General features: G+C 41.7%; 1 protein-coding gene across 1 annotated transcript in view; it reads right to left on the reverse strand.

Annotated features, from left to right (window-relative positions):
• LOC139408280 (E3 ubiquitin-protein ligase rnf213-alpha-like) overlaps positions 1–22,717 on the reverse strand; it is a 99,907-nt gene that overhangs the window by 38,125 nt on the left and 39,065 nt on the right. The window contains exons 15-35 of the mRNA XM_071151984.1: positions 18,398–18,526; positions 17,766–17,864; positions 17,534–17,656; positions 16,648–16,822; positions 16,374–16,547; positions 14,196–14,354; positions 13,531–14,114; positions 11,946–12,105; positions 11,460–11,677; positions 11,222–11,359; positions 10,175–10,333; positions 8,847–10,065; positions 8,206–8,387; positions 7,050–7,205; positions 3,359–6,934; positions 3,145–3,269; positions 2,941–3,042; positions 2,693–2,817; positions 2,461–2,583; positions 312–370; positions 30–183 (exon numbers count right to left, since the gene is read on the reverse strand). Of these exons, the coding sequence (XP_071008085.1) occupies positions 30–183; positions 312–370; positions 2,461–2,583; positions 2,693–2,817; positions 2,941–3,042; positions 3,145–3,269; positions 3,359–6,934; positions 7,050–7,205; positions 8,206–8,387; positions 8,847–10,065; positions 10,175–10,333; positions 11,222–11,359; positions 11,460–11,677; positions 11,946–12,105; positions 13,531–14,114; positions 14,196–14,354; positions 16,374–16,547; positions 16,648–16,822; positions 17,534–17,656; positions 17,766–17,864; positions 18,398–18,526 (7,939 nt within the window). The remainder of the gene's footprint in view (positions 1–29; positions 184–311; positions 371–2,460; positions 2,584–2,692; positions 2,818–2,940; positions 3,043–3,144; positions 3,270–3,358; positions 6,935–7,049; positions 7,206–8,205; positions 8,388–8,846; positions 10,066–10,174; positions 10,334–11,221; positions 11,360–11,459; positions 11,678–11,945; positions 12,106–13,530; positions 14,115–14,195; positions 14,355–16,373; positions 16,548–16,647; positions 16,823–17,533; positions 17,657–17,765; positions 17,865–18,397; positions 18,527–22,717) is intronic.

The raw sequence follows: 22,717 nt of genomic DNA on the forward strand, positions 1-22,717 counted from the left end.
TAGAATAACTTGTTGCTCAGCTCTACTACCTTGTTTTTCTTCATTGTCGGTCAGGAGAGTCAGTAGGATCTCCACTCTCCTGGTGTTGCGGAACCCACCCTCCATCTGATCTCTGAGCATGCCCACTGCGCTCTGCACACAGCTACGCAGCAACAGTGTGGTGTCCAGGACATCCTTCCAGGCCTGCGGAAGGTAGAGAGAACCCAAGGAAAATGAAAGTGCTCCAAAAAAAAAAAAAAATATATATATATATATATATATTTGTGTGTGATCAGTCTATCAAATTGCAGATGAGTTTGGATATTACTCACTGTTTGGCCTTCAAATTCCATGTCATGTTTATCTGTCCCAGTGTACATGTCCTCCAAACCTGCCCAAAATGTAAGAACGTAATTGTAAGTAAACAAACTTTCTTTTAGGGGAAGTGTTATACAGATCTCAGTTAGTACTTCCTGACATGGGATGAGATCATGAAATGATATTTTGTCTACTTTGCTCTGCATTTACATCAATCACATCTATTTTATGAAGCCAGTTTTCACATCAACAGTTGTAAAGCACAAAGTGCTGAACAGAAACCCAGCCTAAAACCCCAAACAGCAAGCAATGCAGATGCAGAAGCTCAGTGGCTAGGAAAAACTCCCTAGAAGGCAGGAACCTAAGAAAGAAACCTAGAGAGGAACAAGGCTCCGGGGGGGGGGGGGGGGGGGGGGGGGGGGCTGTGCTGTGCTGGGTGGAGATTTAAGAGTACATGTGGCCTTGGGCCTCCCGAGCGGAGTAGTGGTCTATAGCTAGAGATCCTGGTTCGGGTCCAGGCTCTGTCGCAGCCGGTCGCGACCGGGAGACCTTTGGGGCGGCGCACAATTGGCCCAGCGTCGTCCGGGTTAGGCCAGCAAGGATGTTCTGCGACTCCTGTGGCGGGCCGGGCACAGTGCACGCTGACACGGTCGCCAGCTGTACGGTGTTTCCTCCGACACATTGGTGTGGCTGGCTTCCGGGTTAAGCGGGCATTGTGTCAAGAATCAATGCGGCTTGGCTGGGTTGTGTTTCGGAAGGACGCACGGCTCTCGACCTTCGCCTCTCCGAAGTCCGTACGGGAGTTGCAGAGATGGGACAAGACTGTAAACTACCAATTGGATACCAGCGATGGGACAAGACTGTAAACTACCAATTGGATACCAGCGATGGGACAAGACTGTAAACTACCAATTGGATACCAGCGATGGGACAAGACTGTAAACTACCAATTGGATACCAGCGATGGGACAAGACTGTAAACTACCAATTGGATACCAGCGATGGGACAAGACTGTAAACTACCAATTGGATACCAGCGATGGGACAAGACTGTAAACTACCAATTGGATACCAGCGATGGGACAAGACTGTAAACTACCAATTGGATACCAGCGATGGGACAAGACTGTAAACTACCAATTGGATACCAGCGATGGGACAAGACTGTAAACTACCAATTGGATACCAGAGATGGGACAAGACTGTAAACTACCAATTGGATACCAGCGATGGGACAAGACTGTAAACTACCAATTGGATACCAGCGATGGGACAAGACTGTAAACTACCAATTGGATACCAGCGATGGGACAAGACTGTAAACTACCAATTGGATACCAGGAAATTGGGGAGAAAATACATTAGAAAAGAGCACGTGGCCATTAAGGCCTTATCGTTATTCAACACATTGAAGACGATCAGCGATGACCAGCATAATATGGTTATTATCTGACCCTGGTATAGAGGGTGCAACAGGTCATCACCTCAGGAGTCAATGAGTACGTTTACATGCACACCAAATCATTCGATATTAAACTGTTTATGGCAATAGGTAGATTATGCAATAGTCATGTGAACAACCTTAACTCTGCTTATCTTAAAATCGGTGTAAGGTCAAAATTCGAAGTAAGCATACGCTGATTAAAAGCCCTGGTTTTCTGAGCATTCTTTTAGAACTATTAGGACATACTAACACCTTAAATCCGCATTCCAGCGGCGCATTTGATCTGCGCATGTGCTAGCACCAGCCGAGAGCCTCCCTCTATGGCACGAGCGGTGTGTTCTCGGAAACAACTAAATGTATGTCTTAGAAGTACTTTTCATATACAAACTTTATATGTCCGAACTCAGAATAAAATATGCTTCCCAAAAAAACAACATGGCCGCTGAGGTAGAACGTTTATTTTGATTGGTCGATTTTCTGCATTTATCAGAGTGTCATCGGGGTAGCCTGATTTCAGATGTGTCCATGTCAACATGATTATTAAAGAAATCGTTCTTGAAAAGCATGTAAATGTTTTTAGACAAACTATTATATTTATCTGACTGTCCACAATAATCTCATTATTGTGTGCATGTAACCGCACTCAAGTGTCAGAAGGATTTTCATAGCCGATCATTTACATAATCACAACACAGGTTTAAAAAAAAATATATATATACCTTGAGGCTGATCCTGCCTTTCCTCAAACAGTTGACAGATGGCAAGGTTCCGCAAGACTCTGATATCTGAAACAATATCTTTGGATCTTCTGAGGTCATCAATGTGAACGGATCTCCAGGGGCCTATTGGCAGAAAATGACCAATAGTCTTTTATTGACATTTTCTGATTCCATTTTTTTTATTTTTTTTATCACAACAGGCTTTAAAAATGTATTGATAGGATCATCTCACCTCCATGAAATCCAACAAAGGAAGTGCCACTGTCCAATCTGAACAGTTTGGTAATGAAGTAGACAAACACCTTGCCTTCAATCTCCTCATGTTTTGATTTGTTGATTTCATTTATGGCAGAGTACCTGAAAACAATGAAACATTTTCTCAGATAGTATCTTCATTTTGTTTACAGATATTTATGAAATTAGATTGACCCTAGTTTTCATTTATTTGCAGATATAAATATGAAACTATATTGACTTTACTTTGCCGATGCAATGACACTTGCATTGTGTGAGGCTTCATACAAATCCGACTGAATAATGAGTAGTTTGTTGCTAGATGCATCTCCAGGTGTCAGAAACTCCCTAGGGGGGAAAACAACTACGTTAACTGGAGAACAAGAAGAAAAAAAACAACAACACTAAATATATGATTTACAGACCTAAAACATTTAAAAATAAGTCAACCTGATCTTCTTGCGGAAAGAGAGCTCTGTGTCAAACTGCTGTAGTGACAGGAGCTCTACATTGTGCACCACCTCCTTCAGCGGTCCAATATCCGATTCTGTCAACAGTCTGGAAAATGTTGTCACCTGAGGAAGTAAAGATAAAACAAATTAAGGGGTGGTGGAGAAATAAGACGTAAAAATGTACCGTTCAAATTCAACTACGACTAAATTACCTCTATGAAGCAGGAAGGGCTCTGCTCAACCTGTTGTGTGTGACAGACAAAGTCAGCCAAAGAGCTGTGCTTCCTCTCTTCATAGTAGAACCTGGTCAGATGGTCGATCTCCACTTTAGAGAGCCCTGTGCAGTCCAGCCGAGCCACAGAGTCCGGAGTGGCACAGTTCACCAGGATGAGTTTGGCCTCATCTAGTACTCTTCTTTGTCGGTCTGGGATGTCCATGTCTCCCCTCTGTTTCTCGGTCACTTGACGAACCACCGAGGCACACGTGTCCGCATGGAAGCCAATGAAAACATCAGGAGGTTGGTAGTTGAAGGTCTGCGGTGCAGGTGAGCTTTGTCGAAGATCTACAAACTGCCCAACCCATCTCTCCAAGTCCCCAACAATTTCCCTTTGTTCTTTACTAAGGACAGTATGGATATCCAGGTAATGTTTCTCAAGCCTGTTGATAAGAGGGATTGGAAACTGGTTGTAGACCACCTCTTTATCCTCAATGACAATGAGCCTGAAGTCTTTGTGCACTCTGCATTTGACACGATGGGTCCCAAGTCCCAGGTCAACGTACTTTTGGCCTCCTAAGCAAACGTAGTATTGGTTGAGAGCATCGTAGAGACTTTCGTATAGGTTCTGCAAGTTCAAGAGCACGACGGTTCGACCGGTTTCCATGCAGATCTTGATTCGGTTGATGTTGCGGCAGATCTGGGTGTACTCTTGGTCCTTGGGGAAGCTGGACCCAAAGATAATCTCAGGCTGGCAGCTCTCGGAGAAGAAAGTCTGCTGCAGGATCTGTAAAGCTGCGTAGTTTTTGGTCAGTAGCAGCAAATAGCGGCACTCTTCCTCCTGAGCTGAGATGTTTTGTCTCACAAGCTCAATGGCACTGATCCTCTCCAGATTTGGATTGATCTTAAGTGTTTCGGTGAAGACTGTGACCGCGTCCACATCATCTCTTCCACTGAAGTTCCTCAGTACCGCCTCCACAATCTTCTCTGCACTAGGGATCTGCTCTGAGGCCTTGGCAATTGCGAAAAGCATCTTGATTAAGCTGTAGTAGTCACGCAAACCAAAGAAACCTTTGCCTTTTTCTGGACTGATGTTCAGGAAGGCCCTGGCAAAGGGTTGAAAGAAATCTCTGACTTTCTCCAAAATCATTGTGTCAGACGAGCATATGCCTTTTGCACTCTCAATCAGCTCCTTCTCGTCAGGGTCACCGCGTGAAACAAAGATCCCTCTGTTCATCTTCGCGGGGTCCAAAGCCCAGTTGGAAATGGCAATGAATCCAACCTTCTTGTGTGGCAATGGCTCATCATCAATGCATCCTTCTTCTAGCAGAGGATGGAGGGTTTTCAGGGGCATTTTGGGAGAGTCCTCAGCCAATCCAATTTCATCCAGCACCACCACAGATATGTACTCCTTCAGGTTCTTTCCCTCCTGGAAACGAGCACATTGCTTGAACGTGTTGATGATGCCCGCCGGTGTGGAGTGAGGGCTGCACTGGAAGGACACCAGGTGAATCTGCTTCAGCCTTTTGTAGAGGTCAGAGTGTGCAGCTTGACCCTGCATGGCGTCTGCCACCAAGGTTTTAGACAGCGATTTAGAACTCCCAGGTTTCCCTACCAAGAAGAGAGGGATTCTTAGCTCAATGCAGATAACAATCATGAAGACGTTCTCTTTCAGAGCATTGTTTCGTGCAATTGTTTCCCCCAGTGGCACTCCACTCAGGAAAAGATCCTGCATGAGTGAGATTTCCTGCATCACCTTCAATGGGGTGTATATTCCAGTGAGATACTTGCAGATATTTTGTCTGTACTCTTCTTTGTTTTCCAAGCAGGCGTGGTAACACACGCCCACTGCCATCACCAGAGACCACAAGACTGGATCTCTTCGGATTTCTTCACGCCTCTCTGCATTTTGATTTCTCTCAAACTCCCAGAGATCAGCAAGTAGCATCTTATGGTTTTTGTAAAACCAGACAAAAACTTGCATGCAACGCTCAACATCCCTGAGACTTACAAAGCCACATTCATCTTTCCTTTTCCGCATGTACCTCTGTGAAGCCGACAGGACATTTGTGATCCAACTTGCATATGTCACATTGATCATGTTGGTCTGAACCACTCTCTTGACAATTTTCTTGATGTACATATTTTCAGTGTGATCATTGAGCTGTCCAAAGTCCCATACCAGAGGGATCATGCTTGGGGGCAAGGCCTGGACTCGGTACACCAACTGGCGGAGAGGGATGGACCCCAACTTTTCATCTGTCTCTTCAGCTCGGACTCTGTATCCTAGGCCAGCTGACTCCAATCTGTGAATCATCTCATCTGTGTGTTTTCTGTAAGGGTTGCATGCTGCAATGATTTGCAAGCCACATTGGGATTGCAAAGGTTCTCCTTCTACAGTATGATCACATATGACCTCCTTAATACTGCTGAGGGCATCTGTTGTGTTGGCTTCATCAAAGAAGAGAACAGAATCAAAGCCATATCTTTGTTTGTTGTTATAAGCAATGGCTTCTGCCTCTCTGACATTGGTGTAGATCATGTCTGAGCTAGTTCCTCCGTGCACTTTGACTAGCTTCATATTCTGCGTGGTCACTGCTCTCTTCTGTAGTTCACAGAGGAAGTTGATGAGCCTCGTTTTCCCACACCCCGTCTCCCCCATGATTACAACAGGGATGCTACACCTGAACCGCATGAGAATTGCCAGCATCTTCAATATATTGTCAGTTGTAAGCTCATATGTTTCATCGGGATCAAGATGCTGCCGGATTCCCATAACATTGCAAATGCATTCAATTTTATCCTGTCTCGACAGTTCATCGAAATCAATGTTGAAAGGGACTCTCTGCAGCGTCAGGCCGTCAAACAGTTTTTTGGTCATGATGTTTCTTTTGATCACACTCCCCGTGGATGGATCAACGGCATCTACCCAGTTTTCTTTATTGGGCTGAAGGTGAAAGCCAATGAAGGTCATTGACACGTGGTCATCATTGAAGAAGATGTAGGGATGTGGTTCTGACTCCCATCTCTTTCTGATCCGGAAGGGTGCCAAGTCTTCTTCTTGTATTCCGGTTGTCTGCTGTTTCCCAGGGCTCTGGTCAGAGATGCTGAGTGAAGGAGTAGCGAAATCTTTGGCCATCAGAATCATGAAGTCCACCACAAAGTTCTTGAATCCCTGAAGAGTGTCCCCGGTGATAGAGGCATCACAGAAGACGGACGTCTCACAGTCTCGCAGCTGAAGGTTAAGGAACCATGTAAAATTCCTCAACTCCGCCCACGAGGGGTCCTTAATTCCACAGTACAGAAGGAGCAACTGGAGACATTTGACATGGCTCCCTTCAACTCCACTGTACATAAATCTGTCCAAGTTGACGTGATTATGGGATCGCGTCAGATATTGGTATGGTCGTTGGTAAGCGTCACTCTTGAACTCTTGGTCATCCATAAGCGGGCCTTCAGGCTTCGTAATGGAGGGATCCTGTTGCATCCTCATTTCCAGCTCTAGAATCTCATTGGGTGGGCGGCAGAAGATGTTTGGGAACACGGCCAGGAAAGTAAAGTTGACAGGTGCTTTCTGTAAAGAGGAGAGAAAGTGTGATTAAGAAAATCAAGAAATACATGTACATTGATTACAGGCTCTGATAACAAGTGAACATTGGATAGTCTTTAAAGTAAAATAAAAAGCATACCATGGTTGGTTCATTTCTGTGCTGGTTTACGGTAGACTGTAGAATCTCAATCACATACAACTGCTTGTTGCTGCATTTCCACATCCTTCCCTCAGAATCCATCAAATAGCCCAGGACCAGCAGTTTAAACAGACATTCATCAAGACCCTTCTGTACCTGTTGAACATTGCATTAAAAAACAATGAGGGTAAAGGAATTTACAAAAAAAATACTAGATGTAATTAAGTTCAAAGTAGATTCAAGCATAGTGACAATTATGTTGTTTTATGCCTGGTATACAATACGATTTTCACTCCGATTATTTTTGTGGGCAAACTTTCATGATTGTTGTGAAGTCCTATGATCATAGTGTCAGGTTGGGATGTTATTGCAATCAGATGAAGGACATTGACGTCCGAAACGATTTTAACTCGAATCGGATATATGACGCAGTCAAGATTTTAAGTGTGAGCGAGAATCACGCCTATTCCTACCAAATCCTCCAATCATAATCCACAGTTTCGGTAGTTGACCCATGACCTCACACAGAGCGTATTCAGCGCCAGCCATGGCCATCAGGACCGGTAAGAATGGCACAAGTCATAATTTGTGTGTTTTGTATTGCTGCTCAGCACACGGTACAGCAGTTCAGAGGGTCATCAGAACTCCTTACCTATCAGTGGCTCAGCTTTTGTCTGTCCAGGAAGTTAGATTTATTGGGGTTATATTTACAAGTCACTGTTCGTATTAAATAAGTGTTTGATGTGAAAACATCACAGCTCAAAACTAAAAGCTCGCATGCAATTCGCACAAATGATTGTTGTGGGAAATCGCCAGGAAAATAATTTCCTAAAGCCTACAAGGCAAATTCTCAGGTGCCTGTTGAACCACTACCAGGGATTCATTTGCTGTGGACTTAGGTTACAGAATTTATTAGGGGTATTCTGTTCATCATTTAAACAGGAATATTGGCGGTTGTTCATTTTAACGGTGCACGTAAACTGCTTTTTCAAAAGAAGACCATAACTAGGATAAGGGTTATTGTCTGTAATAAACATGATCAAATAGCGTTAATCAATAATGTTATAATAATCAATTTCAGAGGCACATTTTATTTTTCCCCCTCTCACACGAGAAAACCTAACTAGCTTTAATAAATACCCCCCAATATATTTACCGTAGATGTGACATCAAAATGGAAGATGGTCAGCTCTTTCTTCCCAGGGTTGTTGAGAAGAGACTGAAGAATGACATTTTCGTCAACCGTTGGCTTGATCAAGCGAATGCATTTCAGCACTGTGGTCTTCATGAAGACGTCCTTCAGTTTTTCAAATAGCCTCTTGATATAAAGGGATTTACCTGAAAGGGTCAACAACATGTTATTATTGAGAGGAACCAAACAAGTTGAAGAATGAGGCGTTTTAAATAAAGACAAATTAGTCAATCAAACTTCAGGAGCTACATGTTTAAAGAAAAAAGCTTAGAACTATCTGACCTAGCATAGCACTACTTCCTTACTTTAACATTACCTTAAAACAAACATCTGTAAAGGGATGTGTGAAATAATTGTTTTTGTATAACTTATTAGTGTGAAATGATGTTCAGAAAATGTAATTGTAACAAATTCTGGGGCGTAGCCCCAACCAGGACTTAAACCCTGGTCCAACAACTGCCAAGCCAACACCTTAACCATCCAAAACTCTTGATGAGGTCGCTAGATGATGGGTTAAAGTCACTTCAATGACATGACTTACTGCTTCAGACATTATCTACATATTACACTATTTGCAGGTGGAAATGTCTACGAAATATACTGACCAACTCCTGCTCTTTCGGACGACACAACTCCCACAAACTGTCTGTCTTTGAAGACAGCAGCAGCACTGGTCTGATCTGCTGGGACTGTATAGTGTCTGTTCAGGTAACGCTGAATCATGATCAGGGGTTCCTGGGGTACCATGTGTAACCTGTACTGGCTGAAGGCTGAGGGAAGGTAGGTGTGCTCTCGATCCAAACTGCAGATGATCACAAGCCTGTAGTGTTTCCGGCACTGCATTGTGATACTCTTGAAAAATCTCTCGGTTTTGGAGCTCACTTCATAACTCAGCTGATCCCCGTAGAGCATGGTGTAGATCTTCTGTCCTCTGTAGCCTGGGGTGAGGCAGCGCCTGAGAAACAGCTCCACTTGCTCAAAAGGTGTGGTAGAGTTACACAGTAGCACCTCATCATAAGTAGGCAATGGCTGACATTCGCTACTCATGTAAATGGAGATGCAAGATGCCAGGATCTCGTCGTGAGGGCAAACAATAAGGTTTGGGCTCCCAATAGCTAGGCCCTTGGGCAGATCCCTTTGAATAGGTTTTTCGTTCCATTTTTTGGGCAAATATTTATATTCCTTTTTGTTGGCCAATATTTCTAAAAATCTTCCAAAGCTTCTGACATCAAGAGTGTCTGGAAGAAAGTTTTTCATGTCTCTCATGTAAGCATTCCAAATCAGATTCACTTTTCCTGAGCCAATTTCTTGTTCGATGAGACTGCTTGACACTTCAACAAAGGTGTGAAATTCAACTTCCTCATTTTGCTCTGATTGTATGGTGAGGATCTCACTTCGCAGTGCATGGAGGGACTGCCTCAGATCAGAGGCTGTGCAGTTGGGTTTGACGAACGACAGCATCATGAGAACTTGGTCTTCAAAATCGGCCACATTTTGCTGAGTCAGCGTACTGCACAGGTAGACTATCTGCTCTGCATTGTAGTAGTTCAGGTAGTAATGGTGGGATCTCTGTTTGTCCATAAAGTCATTCCAGTACTGCAGACACTTCTCCAGCTTCCTGCACAGCTCCGGAAGCTGATCCACGATGTTGCCCTCCACCGTAATCACACTGACAACACTGCCCAGGTTAAAGTCCATGACGATGTCAGCCTCCTCACTGAGTGAACTACATTTGATGTTGGCTTTCCAGTTTCGGAACAGGGGGTTCCCAGCTGTAAACAAGGCAATGAATGCCACAGCCAATCTCTGGACACTGGCGAAAACCTAAGAAAATGAACACAAAAGTGCTTAATTATAACTGAAAATAAACTAAGGCACAACAACATTACAAGTAGTATCTGAAAACATTTTTTTGAAATACTGAGAGATATACCTCTGAAAAGTGGTTCACCTCAGACTGGTCCCCTTTACCAGACATGAGCATGAGTTTGTTCTGCAGCTCCCTCAGGTCCTCTAGTGAGTAGGAACGCATCTCCTGTTCCTCACCATGTTCCTCAGAGATGTTTAACTTCAGGGCAGTCTCAAGACTCAACTTGATTGAGAAAAAAAGCAACACGCCGAGATACATGTGACTGTTCTTATTGATTTTCGCAAAACTGTGCAACTTGGGTATGTTGACTAAATACTGAAATGTTTTGTGCTCTCACAACAGTCCCAAAACATGTAAGGTTGCAAGTGGACACATGAATTAGGCTGTGGGTCATTACATAAGACTGGTTCCTTAAAACACAAAATCTGTCCAGTTGTTATGTTTAAATGTTAATGTTAATGTTATGTTAATTTTTTAAAATGCACATAATATTCTCTTAATGTTTCAGAATGAACACAGAATAATGTGTATGCGTTACTTTCACACAACATTCTTAAAATGGGCATTTCTTTATGCTTCAGGAAAGTCAGATGCTCATTGGTTGGGCATTTTATTTGTGCATATCATTTATCTGTGAAATTTAGTTACACAAAAAAAACTGTCTACAGGATTAGAACCCCTTGTTTTACCCCCCTATATGTTGTAGATGTATACATCTACATCTGTATACATCTTGCCCGTCGGGTAGCCTAGTGGTTAGAGTGTTGGACTAGTAACCGGAAGGTTGCAAGTTCAAACCCCTGAGCTGACAAACCCCCGTCGTTCTGCCCTTCAGTTAACCCTCCTCCTGAACAGGCAGTTAACCCACTGTTCCCCGGTAGGCCGTCATTGAAAATAAGAATTTGTTCTTAACTGACTTGCCTAAAGGTAAAATATATATATAAAAAAAAAATAGCAGGTGGTTCCTAATAGTTCACATGTCATCATGTAATGGCCTCCATCTCACGCACATTGTTTAAGATAGAACCTAAATCACATTGCAGATCTGTATTGTATTTTTCTTGATGAAAATGTTATCCATACAGTATATTACATGGTAATATTGTCTACCTTCTTTTGGTTCTGTGCACTGATGGTGTAGATGCCCTTTTTGTTGATGGCGGTTGCTAAGGAGATGGAGGACAGCTCCACAGACCCGTGGAAATCCTTCACAGTTTTCAACCACTCCAAGTGTCGTGCTGTGTCATGCTTCAAACAGAGAATTAAGGTGTCGGACATCGACTGCTTTAATTTAAAATGGATTATTAAAACGGTCTTTAAAAAAAACTAAGTTAAATATTTATCTCACCAGCTTTTTTGGAAGGTTGCAATCATTATCCAATGTTCTCCAGAGCTTCTTCATCACCTCTTTAACGCTCTGAAAACCGGAATCTTGCTTCAGTTCGAAGAGCAATGAGGAGTATCCATGAACGGCGTCGTGGAAACAGGCCACACGGTCCACATCAAGATCATTCTCCCCAGCAGAGATGGAGGCCAGGTCAACAAACACTTTCAGCTCATTGATATCTGTAAAATAAATATAATCAATGCAGATATATTTTACAGATTAAAAAAAGCAGCGTTTCCTAAACTCAGTCCTCGGGACCTCAAGCAGTGCATGTTTTGTTTTTTGCACATTTAAATGATAAAAACTTGATGATTAATTGATTACTTGAATCAGCTGTTTAGTGCTAGGGCAAAAAAAAAAAAACGGTCACCCTTTGGGATCCCGAGTACAGAGTTTAGGAAACCCTGTATTAGAGTCATGAAAATGTTTAGCCATAAGCCTCTTTACCTTTCAGGGCCTCTTTAACCCAGATTACAAAATCTTTTGCGTGGCCAAGTTCCAAGAGGCATTGTCTGCGAGGTTCTGTGACGTCCACCAGATCTGTCTTGGCCTGCATTAGGTCATTGTCAATCCGATCAATGTGCTCTTCATTCAAATCTGCACTCATCTGAGAACAGAAGAAGAAAAACCCTGAGAAATGTACCTGAATCCATTGTTGTTCAGTTACCACTGGTTTATGTTGTGGTGTACAACGACTAAAAGCAATTCAATAAAAGTGAATGCCTCAAACTGTTAAGATTAAAATAATAAATAGATCAAAATAAATGACTTTATACACACTTAATCCTAGCTTGACTTGAGTAATGTAAAAAAAAGTCCTTTCCCACAGCTTGGAGGGAATATTTTTTTATGATTGGCTGGTGTCGATTATTTTCAAATTAACACCCAGAATTTTTTAAATATTCCACAGCTAAGAAATTCCAACCACAAACAGTGCCTAAATATCCATTCACAAAACCCACCTTACTAGTGAAATTGTTAGGTTAGATATTACTGAACTAGAAGCGCAATCATTTCGCTACACTCGCATTATCATCTGCTATCCACGTGTGTGTGACAAATAAAATTTGATTTTACTTTATATTCAGTGGCATCAATGTTAGCTACAAACGACTTTGCTATCTACACAAACCAAATATTTTAAATGCAAGACCAATGTGGACAGAGGATGCAGATGAATTTAGCTAGCTAGCTAGCTAGCTAGCTAGCTAGCTAGCAGTCAATTACTTTGGACAAGCTCTGTCATGTTTTTATTGTCACATTTGGTTTGTGGACCAGGAGCCATTATGAATCACCTCTAGACAGCTACAATGTCGCCAAGAGGTGAAACTGAACGTCAAACGTTATACCACATGTTCCCTCTGATCTGCTGTTTCCAAAGTAAAAAAAAAAGAAAGAAAAGAAAACATAATTGACATTGTTAAAAATTTTTTTTTTTTGTAACCTAGATAACTAGTTAGCTAGCTAGCTTCAGTGGATGTTCACAGAATCTTTAATTTTTTTTATTTAACCTTTATTTAAACTAGGCAAGTCAGTTAAGAATAAATTCTAATTTACAATGACGGCCTACCCCGGCCAAACCCAGACGTCGCTGGGCCAATTGTGTGCCACCCTATGGGACTCTCAATCACAGCCAAATGTGATGCAGCCTGGATTCGAACCAGGGACTGCAGTGACGCCTGCACTGAGATGCAGTGTCCTAGACCGCTGCGCCACTCGGGAGTAAGGACACAATGAATTATGTTGAAAACTTTTCTACTGGTAAATGTGTGCGTTAGTATTGTTTTCTGTGGCAACAGCCATGGTGTACATGTTAGATAAGTCCTGCGGAACTAACCCACTACATGCTAGGTCAGCCCCTCCGCTGCGTGTCGGGAGCACTTCTCATCAAGGCTTATTTACACAGGACTCCCCCTGCCCTCATTGATTATCCCTTATTTCACTATGGGTTTTGAGTAAAATTATGCAAAAACAAAAATGGGAGTTTTTCACAAAAATTTAGACAATTTGAATTCAGAAATCAGCTTCTTACAATGTCTAGCAGTGTCTGTAGGGCCTTGAAGTCGCCTTGAAGATTTAGGGTCTCCTTGACCTTCATAATAACTTGAGCAGACTTCACAGCCAAGTGAAGGCCATGGTATTGCTCAATCTGCTGGACCCTTTCCTTGATCCAGCGTTTGTTATCTGACTTGTTAAGTCTGCACATAATGTCCAAATCCATTGCCAGCTTTTCATATTTGCCCTTGTAGTCGTTGAAGAGGATATCAACCCTTTTAAGCTTGAGACTGCCATTCTTCAGGCCTTCGTAGATCTTCTTGTATTTAGCGTAGCAAGGTCTAAAAATACCATTGGTTACCTCCTTTGGTGTTACTAAGGAATCAAATTCAGAAGCAAAGTCTTTGGTCTGTTTCTCCCACAACATCTTGAATATGTGGCTTTCTCCAAACATGTGCCAAACATCTGCCATCTGTCGCATGCTCTGATCAAGATCAAAGTAGGTAACCACACCATGCATTCCAGAGGAGGGCTGGTCAAACGGGTGAACCTTCATAAACTGGTCCAAGGTCATGTCCTCGATGTTGGTCAGTTGTCTCTTTTCCATGTCCCCAAAATTAACTGCAATGGCACATAAAAACAGTAAAGAATTAGCTATTTACAATCAGATTCTCCCAGTCACACACACACACACACACACACCTGTGATGTGTTCATTTAGTTTGCGGCTCATGGTGAGCAAGATTTCCACCAGCTCCTTCTCATGGTTGACAGCTCTAGCCTCCTCAGACCTCAGATTCAGGAGCGTTTCCACGGAGGCACAGTTCGTGCCTTGGATCTTCTCATTCAAAGACAGACAATCTGCATTGAGATCCAAACAAGCATATCACAGCCATTAATGTCATTATGACTTACCCATTTCCTCATGAGCAGAAAAACAGAGATGATCACAAGCCTTCAATATATATATATATATATATATATATATATATATATATATATATATATATATATATATATATATATATATATATATATATATATATATATATATATATATATATATATATACACACACACTGCTCAAAAAACATAAAGGGAACACTTAAACAACACAATGTAACTCCAAGTCGTTCACACTTCTGTGAAATCAAACTGTCCACTTAGGAAGCAACACTGATTGACAATAAATTTCACATGCTGTTGTGCAAATGGAATAGACAACAGGTGGAAATTACAGGCAATTAGCAAGACACCCCCAATAAAGGAGTGGTTCTGCAGGTGGGGACCACAGACCACTTCTCAGTTCCTATGCTTCCTGGCTGATGTTTTGGTCACTTTTGAATGCTGCTGGTGCTTTCATTCTAGTGGTAGCATGAGACGGAGTCTACAACCCACACAAGTGGCTCAGGTAGTGCAGCTCATCCAGGATGGCACATCAATGCGAGCTGTGGCAAGAAGGTTTGCTGTGTCTGTCAGCGTAGTGTCCAGAGCATGGAAGCGCTACCAGGAGACAGGCCAGTACATCAGGAAATGTGGAGGAGGCTGTAAGAGGGCAACAACCCAGCAGCAGGACCGCTACCTCCGCCTTTGTGCAAGGAGGAGCAGGAGGAGCACTGCCAGAACCCTGCAAAATGACCTCCAGCAGGCCACAAATGTGCATGTGTCTGCTTAAACGGTCAGAAACAGACTCCATGAGGGTGGTATGAGGGCCCGACGTCCACAGATGGGGGACAGCCCAACACCGTGCAGGACATTTTTCATTTGCCAGAGAACACCAAGATTGACAAATTCGCCACTGGCGCCCTGTGCTCTTCACAGATGAAAGCAGGTTCACGCTAAGCACGTGACAGACGTTCCAGTCTGGAGACGCCGTGGAGAATGTTCTGCTGCCTGCAACATCCTCCAGCTTGACCGGTTTGGCGGTGGGTCAGTCATGGTGTGGGGTGGCATTTCTTTGGGGGGGCCGCACAGCCCTCCATGTGCTCGCCAGAGGTAGCCTGACTGCCATTAGGTACCGAGATGAGATCCTCAGACCCCTTGTGAGACCATATGCTGGTGCGGTTGGCCCTGGGTTCCTCCTAATGCAAGACAATGCTAGACCTCATGTGGCTGGAGTGTGTCAGCAGTTCCAGAGGAAGGCATTGATGCTATGGACTGGCCCGCCCGTTCCCCAGATCTGAATCCAATTGAGCACATCTGGGACATCATGTCTCGCTTCATCCACCAACTGTGGTTGCACCACAGACTGTCCAGGAGTTGGCGGATGCTTTAGTCCAGGTCTGGGAGGAGATCCCTCAGGAGACCATCCGCCACCTCATCAGGAGCATGCCCAGGCGTTGTAGGGAGGTCATACAGGCACGTGGAGGCCACACACACTACTGAGCCTCATTTTGACTTGTTTTAAGGACATTACATCAAAGTTGGATCAGCCTGTAGTGTGGTTTTCCACTTTAATTTTGAGTGTGACTCCAAATCCAGACCTCCATGGGTTGATAAATTTGATTTCCATTGATAATTTGTGTGTGATTTTGTTGTCGGCACATTCAACTACGTAAAGAAAAAAGTATTTCATAAGAATATTTAATTCATTCAGATCTAGGATGTGTTATTTTAGTGTTCCCTTTATTTATTTATTTGAGCAGTGTATTTTTTGTTGAACCTTTATTTAACTAGGCAAGTCAGTTAAGAATAAATTCTTATTTACAATGATGGCCTACCGGGGAACAGTGGGTTAAACTGCCTTGTTCAGGGGCAGAACGACACATTTTTTACCTCGTCAGCTCTGGGATTCGATCCAGCAAGCTTTCAGTTACTGGCCAGACGCTCTAAACACTAAGCTACCTGCTGCCCCAGGTAGAACACACAACCTTCCATTACCTATCTCCATCAGCTCTGTGAAAGTATCTTTCTTTTCTAAGATGTAGTTCAGCAGTTTGATCTTGATGCTTCCGTTGATCAGCTGGTTACAAACGACTTTGAAGGATGAGATTGCTTCAGTAATTTTGACCTTGGCCTCTTTAGAGAGCTGCTCAATCAGCTTTTCATCAGCACCTAAACGACACACCAAGAACGACACACATTCCATTTTGAAGTGTTTGAATGGGTGAATTGTTTGAGCTACACGATGCTTAAAATAGGAAAGTGTAAGTACCATGTAGTTCAAATATATTTTTGGCTGCAGTCCAAGTCATGAGGTGTTGAAAGACCACCTCGTCCTTGTTTCCATGGTTATCTCTTGGCCAGGTTTTCTGGATTATGGCTGAGATGAGTTTCCCAAACTTCCTGTTAATCTGAAACCTCTCAAAGAGTTTCCCCTCTGATTTACTCTTGTGTGAGAAAAAAAATAGTTTAAAATTACATTAGTTCAAGATCATTTTCCATTTGTAATGCAGCATGTGCATATGCCTACGTTGAATCATTCATGTAACTGCCAAAATAAAGGACCCCCCCCCCCCCCCCCCCCCTCTCAACATAGTGTTTAATAGGGTGTTGGGCCACCATGAGCTGCCAGAACAGCTTCAAAGCACTTTGGCATAGATTCTTAAAGTATCTGGAACTTTATTGGAGGGATGTGACGCCATGTGATGGTGGAAAACGCCGTCTCAGGCCCCACTCCAAAATCTCTCATAAGTGTTCAAATTGGGATTGCGATCTGAAGATTGAGACGGCCATGGCATATGATTTACATCGTTTTCATGCTCATCAAACCATTCAATGACCCCTCGTGCCCTGTGGATGGGGGGGGGGCATTGTCATCCCGGAAGAGAACACTCCCATCAGGATAGAAATGTGTATTTATTGGCATTTACCTTGGCCTCTAAGGGGGGTTGAGTGGAGCTCAACCATGCCAGGAAAATGCACTCCACACCACAACAGAGTCGCCAGAAAACCATTTACTCAAGTGTTTCCATTATTTTGGCAGTTACCTGTATTTATTACCAACAAAAGTATTCCTGCAAGCATTAGGCCCCAAAAAGTGGGGCGGAAATATGAGTATTTAAAGGTTTCCATGTGGACTACTTGAGGAGTACTCATACCTGGCACAATGAGGGGACAGCTTCAAGAGCACATTTCTCAATACTACAAGTCATGTTAGGATGACAGTTATCCAGCTCCTCCATCTTTGAGCAGTATATCTCTGTTTGATCCAGAGAGGAGATCTGAAAATGTGTTTTTAACATAATCAAAACATCTCCACTGGACACAAATAATAATAATAATAATAATAATAAGAGTTAAAATCAATGCTCTTTTGTAGCAGTTCCACACCTGTTTAAGTTTGCCCTCTAAATCCGTACAGAAGGTTTGTCTCCATTTCTTGGTGAAATCCACATTGGCAAAACTGAGAGAGATGATGCTATTCCACATCTGTGAATCATAACCAATTAAGGAGAGCATGTGGTTAACAAATTAACATACAATAATACTTTTTAAATGTCATTAAAAAAAAACTGCCATGCGACAACATAACGGCATTAACGAATCTGACATGAACTTATTAATACAGTAACTATTTATTTAATGATATAATTTATTTAGCATGTGTGATTACATTATGAAACGTGTGATGTATGACCCCTTTCTAATGTCTTATAAGAGAATTCCTGACTAAATAGCAGCTGTTTTATTATTAGACAATATTAAAAAGGCTCATACATGCATACAATTGTTTTGTCATACCCGTGGTAGATGGTCTGATATACCACGGCTGACAGCCAATCAGCATTCAGGGATCGAACCACCCAGTTTATAAAATATATATATTTTTTAATGATATTATTACATGCGATGTGACACAGCTGCACGCAAGTGAACTGTTACCGCATTAGCAATGTGGCTTCTTATTAAAAAATGCTTTGGCCCATAATCTGTGCAATTAAAAAGTTGAGTAATTCTCTCACCTTGATCTCTGAGGTATCGCGCAACTTGTCTTTGAAGGTCGTACTGATCCAGGATCTGACGATGTCGATTGACTCAGACAGCAGCCTCAGATTCTTTGAACGGATAGTGTCTTCTCCCTCATCACACGTCTTTAAAAAAAAGTCATTTTCAAAATTACATTACATTTTTTTATTTAAAAAAAAAATGTAAATCTTAAATCACACATCTCTCTGAAAATGATTGCATGACTCGTGTAATCGTTTGAGGTATCACAGATCTCATGTTAGGATTTTACTCTTAGGAAACACGGAACCCACAAGGATTAGTTCAAAACAAGTAAATCATATCCATTTGTTTAAAAAAAATACAAAAGTGATAAGAAAACGTGATTAAGATTTCGAGATTTGATTGATTTGTATACAAGCCACCAATAAATTTGACAACCAGGTTTCATGAACTCCGCCCCCCCCCACCCCCCCCATGGTTCTAGAACATGTCAAACAAAATCTATTACTCTATAGTCTACATAAGGTTTTATTTATTTTTTATTTTACCTTTATTTAACTAGGCAAGTCCGTTAAGAACAAATTCTTATTTTCAATGACGGCCTACAGGGGAACAGTGGGTTAACTGCCTGTTCAGGGGCAGAACGACAGATTTGTACCTTGTCAGCTCGGGGGTTTGAACTTGAAACCTTCCGGTTACTAGTCCAACGCTCTAACCACTAAGCTACCCTGTAATTATTGTTTGGCAGTAGGAAATCTTAATGGCTGTGTCCGAAATCTGTCTTGCCTACTACAGTACATACTTTACTGTTCGGTAAAAAACGAATGCAGTAAGCAACACATATCAACAACACTGGCATCCTGAGAATTCCTCAGCTAATGCAGAACTGTGTTGATTCCCACCATTCATACATGTCTGGGTACAGCGCGTCCCCTTATCTCATTATTTGATTATCAGCGGTTGTTTAAACATGTGAATCTGGAAAGATCATCGTCTTTTTAAAAGTGTGCAGCAAATTCTACTAGATGAAAAGCCCGAAATGAATAGGACATCCTGGCATTTAAAGCATACAAAACTTTCTGTTTTCGCATACCTAAAATGCATACCTTAGAACACTAGTATGAGTATTCGTACATGGCCATAGTCTACATCCCATTAAGTCTAATACTAGGAACACACAATGTGATTTTTAAGAGACTGGTGCCAATGGTTTAGGTTTAAAGACACTGGTTCCATTACCTCAGAGAGTCAAGACTGCTGAGGATATATCCTATGATTTATTTATGCAATAAGCTCCTGAGGGGGTGTGGTATATGACCAATATAACATGTGTAAGGGCTGTTCTTATGCACGATGCAGCACGGAGTGCCTGGACACAGCCCTTAGCCGTGGTATATTAGCCATGTATCACAAACCCCCGAGGTGCCTTATTGCTATTATAAACTGGTTACCAATGTAAATTAGAGCACTACGAATGTTTTGTCATACCCGTGGGTATAGGGTCTGATATACCACGACTGTCAGCCAATCAGCATTCAGGACTGGAACCCCCCAGTTTATAATATATTTTTGATGATATTATTACATCCGGAGTAATGCAGCCATGTAACATAACATGGGACACTGGCTGACATTAGGTTAGTCGATCTAGCTGGTCTGTCAGATTATAATAGAGACAGTGGATCTAGCTGGTCTGTCATAATATAATAGAGACAATGGATCCAGTTGGCGTGTCATAATATAATAGAGACAGTGGATCTAGCTGGTCTGTCATAATATAATAGAGACAATGGATCCAGTTGGCCTGTCATAATATAATAGAGACAGTGGATCTAGCTGGTCTGTCATAATATAATAGAGACAATGGATCCAGTTGGTCTGTCATAATATAATAGAGACAGTGGATCTAGCTGGTCTGTCATAATATAATAGAGACAGTAGATCTAGCTGGTCTGTCATAATATAATAGAGACAGTAGATCTAGCTGGTCTGTCAGATTATAATAGAGACAGTAGATCTAGCTGGTCTGTCAGATTATAATAGAGACAGTAGATCTAGCTGGTCTGTCATAATATAATAGAGACAGTAGATCTAGCTGGTCTGTCATAATATAATAGAGACAGTAGATCTAGCTGGTCTGTCATTTTATAATAGAGACAGTAGATCTAGCTGGTCTGTCATAATATAATAGAGACATAGAGACAGTAGATCTAGCTGGTCTGTCATAATATAATAGAGACATAGAGACAGTATATCTAGCTGGTCTGTCATAATATAATAGAGACATAGAGACAGTAGATCTAGCTGGTCTGTCATAATATAATAGAGACATAGAGACAGTAGATCTAGCTGGTCTGACATAATATAATAGAGACAGTAGATCTAGCTGGTCTGTCATAATATAATAGAGACAGTGGATCTAGCTGGTCTGTCATAATATAATAGAGACAGTAGATCTAGCTGGTCTGTCATAATATAATAGAGACAGTGGATCTAGCTGGTCTGTCGTAATATAATAGAGACAGTGGATCTAGCTGGTCTGTCATAATATAATAGAGACAGTGGATCTAGCTGGTCTGTCATAATATAATAGAGACAGTAGATCTAGCTGGTCTGTCATAATATAATAGAGACATAGAGACAGTAGATCTAGCTGGTCTGACATAATATAATAGAGACAGTAGATCTAGCTGGTCTGTCATAATATAATAGAGACAGTGGATCTAGCTGGTCTGTCATAATATAATAGAGTCAGTGGATCTAGCTGGTCTGTCATAATATAATAGAGATAGTGGATCTAGCTGGTCTGTCATAATATAATAGAGACATAGAGACAGTAGATCTAGCTGGTCTGACATAATATAATAGAGACAGTAGATCTAGCTGGTCTGTCATAATATAATAGAGACAGTGGATCTAGCTGGTCTGTCATAATATAATAGAGACAGTAGATCTAGCTGGTCTGTCATAATATAATAGAGACAGTGGATCTAGCTGGTCTGTCGTAATATAATAGAGACAGTGGATCTAGCTGGTCTGTCATAATATAATAGAGACAGTGGATCTAGCTGGTCTGTCATAATATAATAGAGACAGTAGATCTAGCTGGTCTGTCATAATATAATAGAGACATAGAGACAGTAGATCTAGCTGGTCTGACATAATATAATAGAGACAGTAGATCTAGCTGGTCTGTCATAATATAATAGAGACAGTGGATCTAGCTGGTCTGTCATAATATAATAGAGTCAGTGGATCTAGCTGGTCTGTCATAATATAATAGAGACAGTGGATCTAGCTGGTCTGTCATAATATAATAGAGACAGTGGATCTAGCTGGTCTGTCATAATATAATAGAGACAGTGGATCTAGCTGGTCTGTCATAATATAATAGAGACAGTAGATCTAGCTGGTCTGTCATAATATAATAGAGACAGTAGATCTAGCTGGTCTGTCATATTATAATAGACACATAGAGACAGTAGATCTAGCTGGTCTGACATAATATAATAGAGACAGTAGATCTAGCTGGTCTGTCATATTATAATAAAGACATAGAGACAGTAGATCTAGCTGGTCTGTCATATTATAATAGAGACAGTAGATCTAGCTGGTCTGTCATATTATAATAGAGACAGTAGATCTAGCTGGTCTGTCATAATATAATAGAGACATAGAGACAGTAGATCTAGCTGGTCTGTCATAATATAATAGAGACATAGAGACAGTAGATCTAGCTGGTCTGTCATAATATAATAGAGACATAGAGACAGTAGATCTAGCTGGTCTGTCAGATTATAATAGAGACAGTAGATCTAGCTGGTCTGTCATAATATAATAGAGACAGTAGATCTAGCTGGTATGTCATATTATAATAGAGACATAGAGACAGTAGATCTAGCTGGTCTGTCATATTATAATAGAGACAGTAGATCTAGCTGGTCTGTCATATTATAATAGAGACAGTAGATCTAGCTGGTCTGTCATAATATAATAGAGACAGAGACAGTAGATCTAGCTGGTCTGTCATAATATAATAGAGACATAGAGACAGTAGATCTAACTGGTCTGTCATAATATAATAGAGACATAGAGACAGTAGATCTAGCTGGTCTGACATAATATAATAGAGACAGTAGATCTAGCTGGTCTGTCATAATATAATAGAGACAGTGGATCTAGCTGGTCTGTCATAATATAATAGAGACAGTGGATCTAGCTGGTCTGTCGTAATATAATAGAGACAGTGGATCTAGCTGGTCTGTCATAATATAATAGAGACAGTGGATCTAGCTGGTCTGTCATAATATAATAGAGACAGTAGATCTAGCTGG

Source organism: Oncorhynchus clarkii, chromosome 5 (genome assembly GCF_045791955.1).
Source record: "Oncorhynchus clarkii lewisi isolate Uvic-CL-2024 chromosome 5, UVic_Ocla_1.0, whole genome shotgun sequence".
Taxonomy (NCBI): Eukaryota; Metazoa; Chordata; class Actinopteri; order Salmoniformes; family Salmonidae; genus Oncorhynchus; species Oncorhynchus clarkii.